The sequence below is a fragment of the Maylandia zebra genome, linkage group LG5 (genome assembly GCF_041146795.1).
Source record: "Maylandia zebra isolate NMK-2024a linkage group LG5, Mzebra_GT3a, whole genome shotgun sequence".
NCBI lineage: Eukaryota > Metazoa > Chordata > Actinopteri > Cichliformes > Cichlidae > Maylandia > Maylandia zebra.
Window position 1 is genome coordinate 19,887,864 of NC_135171.1, and position 19,324 is coordinate 19,907,187.

A 19,324-nucleotide genomic window follows, 5' to 3' on the forward strand; every position below is an offset into this window, starting at 1 on the left:
TGTATTTGATTTAACATCAAGGTGGCTCCATGTTTTGTTTATTTTAATGTAACTTCTACTTAATACATTTTTATTTATTGTCCTTTTGACAGAGATGATTTCCTCTGGTGTTTATGTGAGCTTATTATGACAAAGGTTGTAACCCATAGTGAAGAGTATCAGGACAGTCACAAAAAAGAGGTTATTGTGATTTGTTCATGCTCACATTGTAACTGGTGTTCAAAAGGTAGAGCATGTTATTGACCTCTGTTCCTACCACCTGAATGTTGCAGTGGCAACTGAGAATCATCAGTCCAGGCAATGTTTTCAGTCTTCTGTTGTCCGGTTTTAGTGAGCCCGTGTGAACTGTTCCCTGTTTCCTGTTGTTAGCTAACAGGAGTTGTATCCCATCTGCAGGGCGTGTTGTGCATTTAGAGATGGTCTTCTGTAAATGCTTCTGATGGTGGTGTGGTAAAATCCCAGTATAATAGCAGTTTCCGGAATCCGCAGACCAGCCTGTCTGGCACCAAAAACCATGCCACTCTCAAAGTCACGCTTCTTCCTCATTCTAATGCTCACTTTGAACTTCAACAGGTCATCTCGACCATATCTATATGCCTAAATGTACTGAGTTGCTGACATTTGATTTTGCAGATTATATATTTGCATTAACGCACAGTGAAACAGTTGTGCCTAATGAAGTTGGCGTGTGTGTATATAAATTTAATATACACTTGTTCAGTTAAATGTATTTGTGTTAATCAGTCCACGGTGTGTTCTGCCATCTTTTAAACACTTCTGGGCATTTATTTTGAACTAGCATTCAAACTAACTTCCTTCTCAATAATTAGCTTTATATATTGAACTTTTTTTTTTTTTTTTTTTTTTTTTTAAGGGGGCGGTTTAAAAAGTTGGATGTTGCCACAAAGTACTTTGTAAAGTATTTTTATACTTCTGCCACCATGTTTGCTGCTGTGGTAGTCTTCTATAGATTTTATTCTTTGAGTTTCATCTCATAATAATCTCTCCGTCATAACTCTGCTTGTCTTTTTTTGGTGGCTGTAATAACACCATTGTTACTGTAGGTGGCAGCAGCCGACTCGAATCAAGTGACTGAAAGACGCAGAGGAAGAAAATAGTCTCGCTTAAAGACCCCGAACAACAACAAAAACCTGGGTTCAGTACTTTACCGGTTTGAAAACGCAAAGTTATTGCTGCTTTTTTTTTAATGGGAGCATATATAATAATTTTAAAAAATGTTCAATGAAAACTCTTCTGCGAGTGAAGCCGGTGAAGTCGCTTGTGGAGACGGAGAAGAGAATGTGCCCGTCTGTGAATCAAAGGAGCGGGGCTTTAATGCTGCTCATGAGACCCCCTCTGCCAGGTTTCTGCGGGCTGAACTGGAGCTGAACGCTCACCTCCGTGGCCTCCGCTTCAGCGACCCTGTCCGGTACATCTACAACCCGCTGGAGTACGCCTGGGACACCCACCGCTGCTATGTGGAGAAGTACTGTCAGGCCGGACAAAAGATCCTGTTTTTGGGGATGAATCCCGGACCTTTCGGAATGGCTCAGACAGGGGTGAGCACACATTTTGAGGCATAGTACAGTTTCCAAATCGCCGTGACCGTAACAGGAGCACAGCAGTGGTAAAAGGTTTTAAAGGGCTGTGAATGCGGAAGCTAACGCAAACAAAGGAGACAGCCTGCCAGGGGCGCTCCTATCATGTTTTCAGCGGGGTGTCGCAGCAGAGACCTGCAACATGGTGTATACTGCCTATTAAATGCAGCACACACCAGGATGAATGATTTAAGATTTAATTAAACAGTGTCACAGGACAGGAACTTGAACATTGCTTTGTATGGAATAACTGTTTTGCAAAGTGATGAAACAAGACTAATATGTAGCAATATTAACAGTTTTAACACCAAAATATACACTAGCTAGCCACTTTATTAGGTACGCATTGCTAGTACTAGGTCGGACCCCCCATTTGGCTTCAGAGCTGCCTTAATTCTTCGTGTCACAGATTCAACAAGATGCTGGAAACAATCGAGATTTTGGTCCATATTGACATGAGAGCATCACACTGGAGGATGGGTACACTGCAGTCATTAAAGCAACAATGCAAACTGAAGACTTGACAGGACTGGTGCCCAGTGTGGTCTTCTGCAGCTTCAAGCTTCAGCCTATTCAGAGATACTCTTGCGCATACCTTCAATTAATTAACACGCTGTCATTTTACAGCATGTTAATTAAATGTGTTGTTTAGCACAGCTGCATTGTCAGTCCACTGTTTTATTACGGCCTCATGCTGGATTTGAGGGTCTTACATGTTTATAACAGTAATTACCACAACCCTTATTTAGCGCTACTTTTAATTAAAATTCCCAGTGTAGCACTTTGACATTTTGTTATTGCACACACAACAGTGAGGGGGCAGAAAGTTTGATGAGAAGAGCTGATCATCTTAAATAACTGAACCAACTGACAATTAGTAGTCGTCTTCCTGTATGATGAGGATATTAAACTGCTGTGGCATCTGTAAAGGATACAGCTCTTCATCCTCTATTATAGCTCCTATCTCTCTCCATCCTGTTTCCTCCACATGTATTTAAGGAATTGAGACATCATGTAGAGAAAGCATGCAGGGTCACTGCAAGGGACAGAGAAAATGAGGAGCCACAAAATGGAGAGATGATAAAACCCCTCTGTTGCATCATGAAGACTCCCAGGCTCCCTCTGACCTCAGAGCTGCTTTAAATAATCTGTTTCTCTTTGCGCAGGTCCCGTTTGGTGAGGTGAAGTCAGTTGTCGACTGGCTGAAGATCACGGGGGAGGTCGGCCGCCCACAAAATGAGCACCCAAAGAGACGAATCACGGGGCTCTCCTGCGCTCAGAGCGAAGTGAGCGGCGCTCGTTTTTGGGGCTTCTTCAGAAAATTGTGCGGTGACCCGGAGGTCTTCTTCCAGCACTGCTTTGTGCACAACCTGTGCCCGTTAATCTTCATGAGCGACAGCGGGAAGAATTTAACACCCCCCGAGCTGCCCGCAGCTGAACGGGAGGCCCTGCTGCGCCTGTGTGACATTGCACTGTGCCAGGTGGTGGAGGCACTGAACGTTTCCATGGTGATTGGTGTAGGAAAGGTGGCAGAGCAACGGGCACGGCGGGCCCTGTCTGCTGCAGGTGTCAGTGTGCGTGTTGAGGGCATCATGCATCCATCGCCCAGGAACCCGCTGGCTAATAAGGGCTGGGAGGAAGTAGCTAAAGCCAAACTGCAGGAACTTGGTGTTCTATCCCTTCTAATTAAAACTTGCGCCAATAAGTCATGATTAATCTATTCACTCCAACACCAGATGAAGATGTGTGGCATTCCTGTGTATCTTTCAGTTCACAGATGGTTTGGTGCACTGTTGAGAAGGGCACACTCACTCACCTCTTCATGGCTCCATCTGTGTGTCCAAACACATGCTGGTAGCTCCAAGGAGAACCTGTAACACTACTGCTTTTCCACATCTGTTACCACAAATGCTGTAAACACATCTGCTCTGCAACTGCTTTTTCTTCTCTAAAGGTCTGTCTGCATTACTTCAAGACGAGACTCCTGCTGTGATCAGAGGCTGCAGCATGACTTTAAAATACGGAGCCAGAAATATTTCTACACTAATGACTGTACGGTGCTCAGGGTGTATGTGTATATTCCATATTGTATTTTTCTTTGTGCGTATGACAAGTGCTACATCTACAACTGAACCCTACAATTAAAGTTCATGTGGCCTTATATTAATCAGCTAATTAAGATGTGACCGATGACTTTCCTATAAAAGGACAGTGTTGCTGTGTTAATATCAACGAGGGTCACAAAATTAGATCGGAATAGAAAAGACCAGAATTTAGTGAAAGTCTAAATAATTTTAGCTGGCTGCACAGACAGCTTATTGTCATGTTGCACAAAAAATATATTCATACAGTGATAATTACATGAGCAGAATCGATCTGTGATGCTCTTTATGACATGTTTTATGGCTCTATTTTAAATTTTCGTTTAGCTTGGTATTTTATGGGTGTGCACACTGACTTTCCAGTTTCAGTTTTGTTTTTATTTTACTATTTTTTATTTTATTTTATTTTACTGTTGAAATAAATACTGGCTGATCAAATCTGATGCTGCAAACATGAAGTTATACTGCCAGTTAAGGCATATGTTTAGCAGGGAGCAGGTTGTTGAAACATATGCCAGTTGTGAAAGTAATCTGTCATTAACTGAAATACTGAGTTAATGAAAGTTCTCTGCTTTTATGGCCACAGAGAAATATAGAGGAAAACTGGGAAAACCCAGGTATAAATCATAAAAAGAGTAATTGTTGAAAGCACTATTATCAGTATGACCACACTGACATGTAAAATATAGCTCTGAAAAAAATCAGATGACCCCGCCCCCCATGAGCAAGCACTTTGGTGACAGTGAGAAGGAAAACTCCCCTTTAACAGGAAGAAACCTTTGGCAGAGCTGAACCTGAATTACATGAAAGAGACGAGATGGCCTTTTTTCTTTTTCAACCTAAATGCAAATTTATGAACTGCAGCTTTCTTTTTTTTTTTAGAAGAATAAATCATACCTACAGGTATGCTGACTCAGCAGGGATAATATTAAAAATTAAAATCAAATTATTTGACGGCAATAGGAAAACATCCCACAAGAGCCTCCCTGCGTTATATAGTTTTTCTTTACATAAAGACTTTTCCACCATGAGAAAGTGTGTGAATTAAGTGCTCACATGAAACCTACTCAGTTAGTACTTTGTGTTAACAAATGCAACTCTCTTGGCTTTGTGCCGAAGCTACACTGCCATCAAGTGTTCAGAGTGGGGACATGATTCTTACACAATCACAGGGGGGGGAAAGGTACACGATATTAGATTTGCAGTCTTTGCTTAAAAAAAACAAACTTGGATACGATGTGTTTATCACTGGTTCGGGATTATCAGATCAGATTCAAATAAGTGCAGAATATCCTCATTTTCCATATTAAAAACAAAACAAAAAAAGAATCTCTTTGCTGTGATACTCCTGGTTTTATGCTTCTTGCTGGTTTCTGGCTGGTGGGTGCGCTGAAGTTGTTATTAACATAAATGTGAAGCTCTGATGATTTCCTCACCCCCACCCGTGCCACTACTGAGAACTGCAATCAGCAGTAACACCAGGCAGAGGATCTCGTGTCCTGTGATTGTAATGGGAGTTGAAGTCCGCAGCTCCACCGTGTCAGTTGAGAAGCTGTGTACTCATGAACTGCATCTCCCGCGACTCAGCGAGTGTCACTAATTTTACTCTGGTTGCACATGGTTCAAGAGATGTTGTGAAAGTCTTGCACCTTCTCATCAGTATCGACAGACTGATGCACAGCTCCTGTCCCGCATGAGGTAGCAGAGCCATCGAGTTCATTTCAGAAGACTCAGGTAAGATTAACACCACTGAGTTTCAGCATTTAGGCCAAGATTGACCTGTTGACTTGTTAACAATGGGAACGAGTTGAGTTGTTAGCTGAATGTCTCGCCTGCAGACATGAGGGAAGATTGATTATAATTTGTTTGTTTTTTACATTTCTGTAAAAGCTTTATTTGTTATGTTATTATGTGTACCATTATTATATGATATTTATGTTTTTTTGGAATTAAATATATTAAAAAATGTTTTAGTATAAAGCTATTAGCTAACTTTGACTTTTTATAAATAAAAACAAATTTGAAAGACTTTCCATTAGTCTTTAAATAGAGTGGTCATTCTTATATGTGACGACAAAGAGATACAACCAGATCTCTCCGTCTCTGTTTATTTTGTAGGCTATATGGCATAATGTTACTCCTCAGTAGGTAAACAAGCTGATGAGCCGTAGGTCACTCCTGTTATGACCATGCTGCATTCCTGGACCGATGCTGCTATCGTCTTTCATCAGCTGTTCGCATGTTTTCTTCTTTAACAGCAAAGCTTCCTACCGTCATGGACAAACAGCCCAGGGTGGTGTTTCGAAATGTGGGGCAAGTGTACTTCCCCCAAACCAGGGTGGAGTGCCACTACAGTCTGACCTCAGACCATCAGTGGAGCAATAGTGACTGGATAGGAATTTTTGAGGTACGGTCATCAACTACAGCACCGTCCCATGTGTTGCATCGTGGTAGTCACATTGTGTGCTTTATGACATAGAGTGTGTTTATCCTATTATAGATGGGATGGACTTCAGTCAAACAGTATTACACATACACATGGGCTACTGTTCCTGAAGGCTACACAGAGGGAACCAGTGTTGACTTCTGTGCAGTTTTCCAGGGTAAGAACTGTAATAAACGCTCCTGATGGTTAATTGTCTGTTTTGTTGTTGTTGTTATTTGTTTGTCTGGCTGAAATTGCCCTGTCCTCCCTGGTTGCACATTTGATAAATACTGTGTGTTTGTTTGTTCCTGTAAGCATAGATTCATATTTCATAATAAACTTTATTGATGTTAGACCTGGCTCTGATGCAGCACCTCAGTTCAGCATCTGTCTGAAATAAGCCTTTTTAGCTCCTTTTCATTGGCTGCCCCTCATGAGCACAACGACTAAACTCCAAAACTGTGCCTCAAAAAATGAATACGATAGATATCCCTTCACTTTGACATCATTTCATCTCAGAGTGATTACTATACAACCACAGACATAAAAATCTGAAACTTTAATATCCACCACTGTTTATGTATGACAGAGAACGAGGAAAAGCATAACGGGTCCTCTTTAAACCTGCATTCTTTCTAATAGCCAGCAGGGGGAGACTTTGGATTCACCAAAGAAAAACTATTTTGTAGACGTCTCAGTATGCAGTATCCAGATAGGTTTATATTCTTAATTGTAACACAGGATGGTGAATATTTTGACAATTGTGGCCCCATTCGGGGAAAAAAGATCATTTAGGGTGTAGTTGAAAAGTTATGTCTGAAATATCAGTTTCTAAATCAGTCGCACCCTTTGCTTGTTGTCTACCTATAGACAAACAAATAAATAAACAGACAGATAAAACCCAAAATGTGGACGTCAAAGTGGTTATGTCCACCTCTCATATGCAGTCTGTCTCTGTGTCGCACCCAGCAGTGATATCTTAAACTACAGTCAACTACGCCCGTCAGTGGTCCCTGACACCCTGGGGGAAAACAACCTGCTTTCCCTGTAGCCAGCTATGTAGAGAATGAAAGTTTTAATTTCAGTTGTTCAGCAGTTGCTGGAAGGATTTGGGGTTTCCAGGCAGTCTGCTGACCGAGCTCTAGGCCTGTGTAACAGACACACCTCAGAGTGCACTGCTGCATCACCACAGCAAAGTGGTACCAGGGCGGTAAACAAAGATGCTGCTGTGCACTTTCATAGAAGATTAGCTGTTGTTTTTAATGTTTTCACTGTGATCAAATAAAACTAATTTATGCAAAGCATTAGGAGCTTATAATGAGATTGTACTGCACTAGTTTTAGTTTTTTTGTATTTGGGCCTTATTTTGCATTATCGTAACTGTAACTGACAGTAACTGACAGCTAATTTTAGGCACTAGAGGATAATAAGAAATGTCTTCTTGATACAGCATCATACCTGCCCCGCCCCGGTACTGTAGAGTACCAATTTGTGTATGTGGACAAGATAGGAGAGGTGTGTGCCCGTAGTCGTCCCTTCACTTTCTGTGCACCCAAGCCGCTGGAGGAGCTTGAGACCCTGAAAGAAGAAGAAGATGCAGAGGATGGAGAAGAAGAGCTGCTCTTAGTCATTCCCAGAGCTCAGCTGCTGCAGGTTGGAAGAGAAAATGTTTATTTCTTTTTATTATCTTTGACACAGGAATTAGAAATATGCCTGAAAATGCTTCATCATTTCTTTCTGTGTTGTCCACAGAGTCGGCTGGAGGAGTGCTTAAAAACGCAAGGAGGTCTGCAGCAAGCGTTGGATGTAGCGAAAAAGGAAACAGAGAATGAGAAAGAAAACAGCAGAGAAGCAAGAAGTGAATGGGAATATGAAAGAGAAGCAATGAAGGAGGAGATCATGGAGCTCAGAGACAACCTGAGACACAGCCGCGAGATGCTGAAGACAATTGAGGTAAAACACGAGGTGCACACTGATCACCAGTGTGCACTGATAGCTGATCATTGAAAATTGATGAAAAGATATATTCTCTTTTCTCTCCATGCAACTGAAAGGATGCGAAATACAGTCAAGAAAGTCTGGCCTCTGAGCTGAGTAAACTTGCGACTGAAAAAGCTGAAAGAGAGCAGCGCATCAAAGACCTGGAGGAGGATGTCGAGATTCTGGCTGAGCGAGAGAAAGAGCAAAACAGGGAACTGGAAAGGCAAGCCCTCGCAACACATGTCAGCTGAGTCATTCTCCAGCCACTTTGGCCTGAAAAGTGAATTTATTTAGTTTTTACCACAGGCTGAAAGAAAGAGTGAAGAAAATGTCCTGTCAAATGAAGCACGATGAGGAGAAGAGGAAGTCTCTGCAGGTTAACTGCTGTGAAGCTTGTCACTCTATAACACAATAACCTGTCATCTCACTAAAAACAGACAAGAATCAGATATTTTCCTGTCTTTTCTTCTGGCATATTCTCCCACATTGTTTCTCTTCATGCTCCTTGACTAACCGAAGATGGAAAATGAGGATGCTCTTGCCGAGGCACGACTGCTCCAGGAACGTCTCGAGGCCAGCGACCACGTGGCAGAAGGCCTGCGTAGGGAGCTGAGGGACCTGAGCACCCGACAGGGTCACACCCACACTGACCTGCACCAAGCCCGACTCCAAGTGGCCCAGCTCACTCTGCAGCTGTCTGAGGAGAACCTCCTCCTGAGGGAGGAGAGGGCCAACTGGGCTTTGGAGAGAGAGGCATACAGACACGCAGCAGAAGTGAGGATGCAGAATATGCATCAAAGTAAAAAACAACAACAAAAAAACCCAGAAGAAACAACAAAAAAACTAAACTGTTTTCATGTTTTTGTGCAGACTGACAAAAAGAAGCTGCAAGATCTTGCCTGCGAGGTGCAGAAGAAGGAAGAGTGGCTCCAGGAGGAGAGGATGGAGAGGGAGAAACTAGAAGTGCAGCTCGGGAGAGAGAAAGACTACAATAAAGTAAGAAACTCAAAGCACATCGCAATCGCCGTTCAGCTCTAAATATAACTGCTTATGTGCCGCAATTCTGCATCATGAGATGCTCAACTTACAGTACAGAAAGCTGTGCCAGACTTCTTTCATTACTCACATACTGGCACAAATAGAAAAGCTTCCATGAACACGACAACATGTGATGAACAGCAGGGAAGACAAGAAGACCCTTCAGATTGGTGGGCGTTCAGGCGGTCTGAGTATAAATGTTGCTGCCCCCTGTAGGTGCTGCTGGGTGAGGCGAAGCGTGAGCTGCAGGAGCTGAGGGCCAGTTTGAGAAAGGTCCAGAAAGAAAGGGAGGAGGAACAGCTTCAAAACCAGGCAAGGATTCAACACCGGATCAACAGCACAGCTCACGATTCTTTAATCTACCACAAGAAACAGTATAGGGACGCTAAGCCCTGCGCTTTGGCTCTGCTCTTCACAGGATAGGCATGAATTAAACTGCAACAGAACACAGCAAAATGTGTTTTTCCCCCAAGCTCAGTTACACATTTTAGAGAGCGACTGCTGATTAGTTTAGGTATTTATTCTCATCACCTTCATTTCCCGATCAAATCTGTGTTTTTGTAATTTGAACCTTGCAGGATTTGGTGAACTGCATCCATCAGTTAGAGCAGAGATTAGGGATTGTGTCAGTAGATGAAGCAAGCAGTACAGCTCCCACGTGCATATGTAAGTAAAAAGATCTTTTTGCATGCCACGCTGCTATTTCATTGAACTGTAATGAAAACTAAGGTAAAGACTCAGTGCTGGTTCGTACAGCTCCTGGCTCTACCCCTGCGAGTGATGAGAGTGCTTCCTCAGCTTCCTCCAGGTCAGTCTGTGCACCTGTTTCCTCGTCCAATGACCTGAAGCAGCCCGACAGAGCTGAGATCCCTCCTGAGATACAGATCCAGAGCGAGGAAGAAGACACACCAGCCTCTGACACACAGGTAAACCCAGGACTGATACACCTAGGTAGGGAAATATTTGACTAGTTGGCCAAATTAGTCTGCAATTTCTGTTTCACAGGTGAGTGCTGCCTGTTGGAAACCAACTACTAAAGTCTTAGACTTTAGACAAAGTCTAATGTGTCTAAAGTCACATTAGACAAAAGCACCAGATGTATCATCTGAGAGCCCCCATCGTCACAACATGTCTCCTAACTAATCCATTTAATCATTTTTGGCTTGTGTAGTGAGCTTATTTCAATTCCTTATAGACAACTTCCTCATATTTGAAGTGGTTTCCAACAAATAACTGCATTTTGCAGTATAATGTAGATGATATTTGATACGGATTATTAGTACAGCGCAAACGTTTGAGGCCTTTCAGTTGTTGCATACAGTCAGAGTCATGAAGAACTATTTTCTCCTGCACCAGATTATTTGACCCTCACTAAATCCTAAACTAGCGGTTTTAAAAAGGCAAATGATGATCTCTTCGAATGCTGATTCGATTTATTTCATCTACTGCGCTCTACTGGGTACTAATTGCTCATTAAAGACTATTTCTCAGAGCTCTTTTACACCACAGAAAATAAGATGAAAGTAAAATGAGTACCACACTATATTTCCGTTTTGAAACCCAAGTGTCCAAGTGTTCTGGGTGGATACATACCCACAGTTCACCTGCATTTCTGCCTCTGTCTGTTGAACCAGGATGAGGAAAGGGAGCAGCGTGAACCCTCCGCTGCTGAAAGAAAGAAACTGATCCTACCAGAGCTCATCAACCCCGTCTTCAGGTGACACGGCTGGCTTTCCAGCAGTTACACTTCACACGCCCTATTTTCTCCGCCACAGCTGAAAATAAGACTGAATAAAATAATAGGACGGTCATGCTAAGCGAGAAGGAGAACTGTGGAATTATTTTTACCTTTGCTTAAAACTTTCAACTCTCTTTGCCTCTGCAGTGAGCTGGCTGACTCCCCCATGTGGTAACACAGGGATGGATGGCAGGTTTCCCGTGTACCACTGCGGTATTATTTTATATGGGTCATAAGAACACTTGAGACCTATATAAAGTCCCCGTCACAAAGGGTATTGTGCTTTTACCTCAAGAGTGTCTTTTAGGAATTTGCAAGTCTTAAGTGGGCTAATTTTCGCCGTTGTTTTATGCTGTTTGTGGTTTTAATTCTGATTCAAACTTAGTGACACTCAGGATGAATCTTAAGTGCAAATTGAATTTTTGCTTTCCGAACTTTCAGATGAAGATTCATATTTTTGAACTTTTATTTCATTATTAGGTGTCTGTTTCACAGCTGTTATGAGATATCAGTTGCACACATAGCCTCCCCCCCCACCCCCCCACCCCCGGGCTCTGCATGTGAGTGCGACTGCACAAAGTGTGTCAAGTGTGTGGGTGTGGGTCACAGTCAAGTGTGAAATGCTTTGCTCCTGGCTCGTTTGGTGCAGTTCAGGTAAAAGTTTGTTATTCAATGGTGCTCTTTAATAAAACATAATAATGAATACCAGGTGAGTGCTGTGCCTAAACGTCATTATTTCACCGTGACATTTGATGATTTTTCCTAAAGTGACCCAGAAATGTGCAAAAATGTTCTTTGAAAATGTAATACCATTGTTCAGAAATGGTTGTACACCGATGCTGTTCCAGGTCATGTTTGACCGGCATCTCTTCAGATAGATTTCAAGGTAGCACTTTATAATAGTGTCACAGTATTAAGTATAAGTAAGCACTTAATTCATCATTTATCATTACTTCTCCTTAGTATGTCTTTGATAAATACAGATGTTTATCCATGTGTTACTGTTACACCATGTACAGCAATGATAGTTGTGTAGCTATATACAGCCTTCATTGCTACCACATCACTGCTAATAATAATCATAATAATTATATATTATAATGCCATGGAAATGACAACTTAAGCACTTCCTAATACCTTAATAAAACTTAGTAGTTTCTGAGGTAGTATTCTGAGGTGAGATTAAAGTGAAAGCCAAACTAGATTAAAAGAGGAGTTGTGGGAAGTCATCAGGTCATTAAAGAGCCTGAACTGCCACTTCAGTGTGTGCAGGAAAAACATATACCAGTCCTGCAGATGCAACATTTCCTACCGCTGCTTTCAATGCACAGACTAGTTTATGACAAGCATTTTTTTAAATGTTGTATTAATCTTGACAATAACAGATTAGAACATACTTAAATCACTGTGGCTGTTATGTTTTCATGTCTCAAGCGAAACAGGACATGATATTGTGCGATAGCATGCGGAAAAATAGTCGTCCATTTATTAATGTCAGACACTTATTATCAGGGAATTCTTGGCCTGGGTCACACTGAAGTATGTGAGTGTTAAAAGATGAGTGGCTGCTTGGTTCAAAGATGTGTAAAGGGATTTCAAAGAAGATGACAAGTGGAGACGCTATAAGGTCTGAGAACAAAAAGAGCATTTATCAAAATACAAGAAACAACAAATAACAAATCACGAGCCCCCAAACAGCAAAATATAGTATTGGCTTCTCATAAAAATGTAAAAACAAGAACATATCAACCCAGTTTTTGGATTTCCGTGTGTGTGAGTGCATGGATGTCAGAGCCATCAAAGCTATTTTGATACAAGTCAAGTTGAATTAAAACTCATGAGGAACCTGAATCCCTGAATACGATAGAGACAACGACCTTAATAAAAGCGGTAAGCATTGTAAATGTTTTGTCCAAATGTAACGTAAAATCCATATTTGATCTTTTTTAAATGCCGTACGCGTGTGTAGAGCTCTTTTTAAACTGCACCAGCTCAAATCCAGAAAAAACTAACAAGGTTTTAAAACAAATAAAGGAAGGAAAAAACCTGTTCCAAACTATCATGGTTATATGAAATACTTTTAAATACTGAACAGTTTGAGTCGGGCTGATCGTGTCCAAGGTGTGTTCTGTCCTTTCCCACGGTTGTTTGGTTCTAAGGTTTTCACAATAAAACAGCAAAATTACCAAATTTAGGAGCAAACTTGGTGGGCCTTTCTTATTTAACACGCCTTCTGTCTTTATCAACATAGCGCACACGAGAGCCCCACTCAGTCACTCAGTGCCTGTTTGTGTCGGACGGTTGTTGGCCAGAACTCGAGCAGTCCCAAAACAAGTGTACGTGCGAGGGATTTCTCCAACCTAAAGAAAAAAAGATCTAATATTTGTATGGTTTTTTTTTTTTTTCATTTTTAGTTGCAAAATCCATTTTATACACATTTACAGATGCTGATAATTGGACACTCACTCATGTGGATGATGGCAGTGATGTAACGTGTCTATTACAGCACCCTGTTTACTGGGACACGCTCACGCACACACACATCTGAGGTTTCTGTGATGTAAACGGCTTTTAATGGTTGTGTTTGCTTGGTGGAGTCTTTGCTTGCCTTAAAACAACAGGAAGAAAATCTTATGGCTTAACTTTACCTGGTTGTTTGAACGAGTGCATGTACTGAAAGTTTTAATGATTCCTAACCTGTGTGAAAGAAGAACGTCTGATGGAAAAGAAAAGAAATACTGTAAAAACAGCTGAAGCGTGGCCCTGATCAACTGGAGATATGTTTTCCCGCATTTCTCTGACATTTTTATTATTTGGCCCACAAGCACCCGGGTTTGAATTAAAGCTGAAGTCCTCTTGCATTTCTTTCAGATTAGCCAATCACCAATCCTGAATGATCACACTTTGAGTTTGAGTCCTGCTCATGACTCCCATGACTCTTTAGCTATTGCTCTTTTTCCTTTTTGTTTTCCTCTTTTCTTCTGCTATTGCTTCACTGTGTCCGATAAAACTAACGCATACGATAAAAAGCACAAATGTCCAGTCAGATGCGAGCACTGAGTGTGAAAATATACACAAGAAAAAAAAGCAACACGAGGTCCCACAAACAAACAAAAGACAAAACAGTAATGTGTACATGCTTATAAAAACCATACAATGAAAAAATAAGTAGCATATCTCTGAATAGTAATAAAAGTAATTCTGAGAAGACATCTGTGGCATCTGGACGCCACATAAGAGTTCTGTCGCTGCAATGTACTCTTACCATCAATTTTATACAAAGCATAGCCCTTAATAGATAGCAGAGGAGTGCTTTTTTTGTCTCTCAACAACTGTTTTTCCTGTCTTTGTGCGGACAAAACCTTTTTTTTTTAATATATATATATCTTTTAAACATTCTGGCACTGATTTTCTTTTTTAACTGTGCCCTCATCAATCCACTGAAATGTAGTGCTTTTGCGTCTCCAAATTCCTCACTTGCTACTATGAATTGAACACATTTTCCTTTCAGTCAGTATGTACAGTATACACGGATATGTGCTGTGCGAAACGCCGTTTTAACAGCTTTAATCTGTGAGGTTTCTACGAGCTGACGTTGCTCGGCGGCGGCGCTCGGCGAATCCGTGCGAGGCAGCGGTGTCGTCTTGTGTCTCTCTTCCTCTGTCTCACTGCGTCTTCCCTGTCACGCCTTTCTTTTGCGCGCCCGCTGCCGCCTCCCCCCGCGCCTCTCCGTCGCTTTCTGCCCCTCGCTCTTTCTCCTCGTCCCAATAGTCGTCCTCTTCCTCCTCCTCTTCTTCCTCGAAGGCTGACTCGTACGTGGCCTTGTCCTCTTGCTTGATGGCTTGAATGGCAGGGGGAGCAGCTGCGCCGCTGTCGCCCGAGTCGCTGCTGTCCTCGAAGGAGTCCGGGTTCTCCAGCATCTCCCTGATCAGGGGAGGCATGGGGCCGGGGATCTCTGTCTTTAGCGTGATGGCTCTTTCTGCACCTGCACACACATGGACATTTATTTACTCGTAGGTATGAAGAAACAAAGAACGTCACATGCTAACAGACAGGAGTCATGTAATTTAAAATATGCTGTCTGGCAGACCTTTCTTCCAAGCATGAATTTACAGTAATGTCTGTTAAATGTTACGAAATTGCTTTGAGGCAACATTTATTTTATTTAAGCGGTTGCCTAACAAGCAATAGGAGCGTAGTTTGAGACCAGCATCATCAGTCTTTTCCTAACCGCTAACTGCTTTGAGCCTGAGCTAATCGGAGCAAAAAATACAAATCTGAAAAGATATTTCAGTACTTATGCGTGTTGAGCTTTGACACTGAGATCTATTCCAAACTGTGGTTGTGCTATGAAAAAAACAAGCTAACCTTTGGTGCTGATTCCCCTGAGGTCTGTGACTTTCATCAGCATTCGGGGAAACATGTGAGGCTTGTTCGGGCGTCTGCGTCGGGTGTAGATCTTCAGGGCCTCTAGCAGCGGTTCCTGCAGCTTGTCCACCTTCTCCGGCTCTTCCAAGTCCATACGGTCTAGTAGTGAAGTGAAGAGAGCGGACACGGCAAAACAATGACAAGAAGCGAGACACTGTTACAGCCTTTATGCTACCGACTGACTGCTAAACTGTGACCGTACACTGATGTCTCTTTCTTTCCATCAATAATTCCACGACTGCAAGCGGACACGATGCAAACAGACGCCGAACAATGACCCAAGTTTACCTCCGCAGATGAGACAGATGGCGCTGAGCAGCCCCGTCTCGGTGTCGTCCATCTCCAAAGGCAGCAGCTGACCGGCAAAAGCAAACACCAGGTCTGTGAGCGGGCCAAAGCCGGCGTTATGCATCTGGGTCCTGTTTAGAGTCAGGCCATCTGAGAAGGTCATCGTGTCCTGCTCTGGTGTGTAGCGAGTGCATATCCTCAGCATCTAAGCAGGGGAAGAATATGATGAGGCATAAACATGAAATTTCTAGACGGAAGTTCACGTTGAAATTTTTTCACGGGAGCTGTTCAGAATCACAAAGCAGCGTGACAAATAGAGAATAGCTTAGGGATGTGGAGGTGTAGTCGATTAAAGGGGAGGAGTAATAGGAACGTGGCGCTAGTACCAGGATGTCCAGACATGCAGATTTGAGGAGGGTGATCTGGTCAGCGATGGTGAGCGTAGTGAAGCCTGGTAGCCGCTTGGCAAACTCCACAATCTTTATAATGCACTTAGTGGAGAGCTCACTGAACTTATCCCATAGGCCCAAGTCCAGCTGCACTCTGTGGTCAGCACTTGAATTCTGGGAGAGAGAAAGAGGGACACTTTTTTCTTTCTTTCTGTGTGACTGTGCAAACTCCACATAGTGTTTGTCCTTCCTGCAAAGCGGTGAGCTTAAGTGGAGCGCGAGTGTCGAGAAGTGGGTGCAATTATGTGCTAAAAAAAAGACTCACTGTGGTGTATTTTCCTAGTTGGCACAGAGACGGGAAGGTCTCTTGGTGAGCTTTGCTGACTTTGTTGACCAGCTCCTCCAGTTCTCCACTTAGTTCGTAGTTCTCGGGCAGCACCACTTCCTCCTTCACGTCCTTCTTCTTTTTGTTCCTGTCGTTACGCACCGCTACCGGGACACACGTGCACGAGATGAGGAAAAGACACAACTCCTTTTGCTTTTTCCTCGATAGCGACACACCGGCAGCCCGTAATATCTGAGACGCTTACCTTCTTTGGACATGCCGACCTCAAAGCACTTCTGCAGCCGACAGTACTGGCAGCGGTTGCGGGTAACTTTGTTGATCTGACAGTTCTTGTCTCTGTGGCACGTATACACCATGTTCTTTTGAATGCTGCGCCTGAAAAAACCCTAAAACAGACACAGGAAAATGTCTTGGACATGGATGCCACACGATAAATACATAAAAAACTTTAAAAAGCTACTGTTGTTAGTCAGGATTTGGTACTATTTAGTGGATCAGTGGAAAGACTGTCTAAATAATTTAATCTTCTGATGTCACAGAACTATAGCAGATATCGATCCCAAGTAGACGCTGAAAGAAAAACTGGCACATGTATTTTTCATGATTGCTTTTTTGCTAAAGCCCATCGGAAGTTACAAAATCCCACGACAAATGAAAACCGTGTCACAGCAGCCAGCCGCGTTAAAAGTACTTTGGATTAAAAAGCAGGAGAGCCTAAAGCATTAACCAGCCAACTTCATACTGTAGGTGGCTACATGAGTTAGCTGATACAACAGGGAGGTGGGCAGTGGAGCGGTGCATCAGTCATCTCACATCAACAAGGCTCTAGGTCGGTGAACTGAGTTGAGGTGATTCTGGATGTGTTAGTGTGACGGTAAGTGTTTAACCTGCGATAGCTGGTTAAAAAATAAGCAGTGATTACAGGGTGTGAAACCGTGAGAGGTAGCCAAGGGTAAAGAAATAAATTGTCCAAATGTAGTTGCATGTGACATAGTGCTATGGGACCTGGACTGGTTTTCTACTCTATTTGAGCGCTCAAAGCTCTTTAAACAACATGTTTCATTCCCACAAGCACTTTTTTGTTCTGACTCTAAGTTCTTTCACACTCTGGTTAACACATTGGGAACAACTTGGGATTCAGTATCTTGCCAAAAACACTTAGGCAAGCAGTCTGGAGCAGCCAGGGATCAAACTACCAACTGTCCAGTTAGTGGATGACTTGTTCTACCTCCTGAGCCACAGCTACCACAAGAGTAATGGCTCAAACAGCACAGCACTGTGGAGCAGCAATTGTTATCAGACCACTGGAGCAGATATCTTGTTTCACTTGAAACAAACAAGTTCTGAAGACATTTTTAGGTTTTATTTACTTATAGCCAAAAGAAGCCATTTGCTTGTCACAAACAGCAGCACACTGTTCATTTGTAGCTTTAATCATGTGCAGTTACGTATGGATACACTAGAGGGCAGCTCAGCGACAGCAAGCACATCTCTGCGCACATCTGTCTGCCTCTCTTTTCAGGGGACCTCAGCTGTTCACATTAGCTGTAAACTCCTCGTGTATCTCCAACTTCATTTACCTTGCAGCCCTCACAGGAGCTCACTCCATAGTGATAACCAGATGACTTGTCCTGGCACACAAAGCACGGCTTATAAACACGAGGAGGAGGAGGCGGCGAAGGAGAGCTTGGCACCATCTCCTCCGAACTGGTGCTCTGGGTCTCCACGGCTGCGGAAAAAGCACAGAATGGAGAAACAGTTGAGTACTCTTATGAATTCAGAGCATCTTGTTTATATTTATTCTTAAAGTCTTTGAAACTTTGATGAAAGCTAATACAAAGTGATTAACAGAAAGAGTGGTCAGCAAACAACCCCCCCAACCCCACGCAGGCCACCCCTCGGAGCCAGAAGGCAAGCTCAAAGGCAGACATTTTTAAGAGAAAAGGGAGGAGGGGTGGCACTGCTGACTGACAGGGACTTAAAAGAGACACAATTAGCTGATGGCCAGATGGCCCTGCTGATAAAAATCTGATTGGCAGCTGAGATTTGATTGGCTTTTCCATTTACTGGTGAGTGTGGGGGGAGGTGAGATACCGCTGTTGAATTTTTGACTGGCATCTGAATTTTTTGTGTGTTTGTGTGTGTGTACGAGTGTGTGTAAGCTCCCATTTTTATTTGAAAGGTCGTCCCTAGCCCCATGTGAACAAACAGAGATGAGATGTTTATGAGACTCTGCTGTCTCCTTATGTTCCTTCTCACTGTCGCGCTAAAGAAAACTGCACACTGTATAACACCATATGCTGACCCCAGGCAATGCCATTCCTCTGCCGCATGTGAAAACGCTCAAACCAAATGATACAAAATGGATACAATGACGCGTTTAATCAGCCGCGCCTCCTCGCGCTGCAGTCAGAGAGCAAAAACCGCAACACGCCTGGTACGCATTTAAAGGCGACGACTACGAAACAAGCAGATTCCTTTCGAACGTGCCTTTCAACTTTCACCTTCACTCACCCCAACTTCACCTCTCTCTGCCCATTCCCACCCCCACTCTCTTGTTTCCTGGCCCTAAATTCCTCAGTGCAGGCCGGACAGGGTTTAATAGTAGCCCAGGCTCATAAGCAGGCCTATAAACGTTGTGTCTCGGATGGGAAGGAGGCCCCCAGCCAGGGTGACGGCCTCTTTATTGGGATCCAGTCACCTTGGGCAGCTATTCACATCAACAGCTCCATCCTTGGATCCCTTCCTAGTAAAAATAAAGAATCTGGGGTCAAAAACCCAAAGTCACAGCCCCTCCTGTCACCTTCAATGGGTAGCACAGGACTGAACCAAATGTCTTGCCCCAACCCCAAACACTGCAACCCCAACCTGAACCCCCGCTCTGTCATTAACAAGAGCGGTAAGGTTTCAAAAAACAGAGGGGCAAAGGCACAAAAGGAATAATCTAATAAAAGTAGAGGGAAAAAATGAAAAGAGAAAGAAAGAGGAGGGG

General features: G+C 43.0%; 3 protein-coding genes across 7 annotated transcripts in view; 2 read left to right on the top strand and 1 right to left on the bottom strand.

Moving 5' to 3' along the window:
* Positions 1-1,057: 1,057 nt before the first annotated feature.
* Positions 1,058-4,138, top strand: LOC101469528 (single-strand selective monofunctional uracil DNA glycosylase). The gene is made up of 2 exons (XM_004544960.4): positions 1,058-1,559; positions 2,765-4,138. Exons 1-2 carry the CDS (start codon positions 1,236-1,238, stop codon positions 3,308-3,310), a joined length of 870 nt encoding a protein of 289 aa, XP_004545017.3. The 5' UTR covers positions 1,058-1,235; the 3' UTR covers positions 3,311-4,138.
* A 140-nt stretch (positions 4,139-4,278) lies between these two features.
* Positions 4,279-11,594, top strand: calcoco1b (calcium binding and coiled-coil domain 1b). Its single transcript, XM_076883967.1, has 14 exons — positions 4,279-5,434; positions 5,959-6,107; positions 6,201-6,303; positions 7,576-7,778; positions 7,878-8,078; positions 8,180-8,328; positions 8,412-8,481; positions 8,625-8,879; positions 8,976-9,101; positions 9,360-9,455; positions 9,722-9,809; positions 9,885-10,069; positions 10,778-10,860; positions 11,029-11,594. Exons 2-14 carry the CDS (start codon positions 5,976-5,978, stop codon positions 11,054-11,056), a joined length of 1,719 nt encoding a protein of 572 aa, XP_076740082.1. The 5' UTR covers positions 4,279-5,434; positions 5,959-5,975; the 3' UTR covers positions 11,057-11,594.
* A 910-nt stretch (positions 11,595-12,504) lies between these two features.
* Positions 12,505-19,324, bottom strand: part of LOC101468354 (retinoic acid receptor gamma-A) — a 53,967-nt gene continuing 47,147 nt past the window's right edge. For all 5 annotated transcript variants that reach the window (XM_076883969.1, XM_004544955.5, XM_012917564.5 and 2 more), the window contains 7 exons: positions 17,913-18,061; positions 16,577-16,718; positions 16,312-16,475; positions 15,984-16,160; positions 15,598-15,802; positions 15,250-15,408; positions 12,505-14,866 (listed from right to left, as the gene is read on the bottom strand). In XM_076883969.1, coding sequence (XP_076740084.1) covers positions 14,547-14,866; positions 15,250-15,408; positions 15,598-15,802; positions 15,984-16,160; positions 16,312-16,475; positions 16,577-16,718; positions 17,913-18,061 — 1,316 coding nt within the window. In that variant the 3' untranslated portion in view covers positions 12,505-14,546. The remainder of the gene's footprint in view (positions 14,867-15,249; positions 15,409-15,597; positions 15,803-15,983; positions 16,161-16,311; positions 16,476-16,576; positions 16,719-17,912; positions 18,062-19,324) is intronic.

Excerpts from the sequence above, each read along its gene's own strand:
- LOC101469528 (XM_004544960.4), top strand. The coding sequence starts at position 1,236 with ATGTTCAATGAAAACTCTTCTGCGAGTGAAGCCGGTGAAGTCGCTTGT. Across the intron at positions 1,560-2,764 it reads TCGGAATGGCTCAGACAGGG|GTCCCGTTTGGTGAGGTGAA; the intron begins GTGAGCACACAT and ends CTCTTTGCGCAG.
- calcoco1b (XM_076883967.1), top strand. The coding sequence starts at position 5,976 with ATGGACAAACAGCCCAGGGTGGTGTTTCGAAATGTGGGGCAAGTGTAC. Across the intron at positions 8,329-8,411 it reads CAAAACAGGGAACTGGAAAG|GCTGAAAGAAAGAGTGAAGA; the intron begins GCAAGCCCTCGC and ends TTTTTACCACAG. Across the intron at positions 8,880-8,975 it reads CATACAGACACGCAGCAGAA|ACTGACAAAAAGAAGCTGCA; the intron begins GTGAGGATGCAG and ends GTTTTTGTGCAG.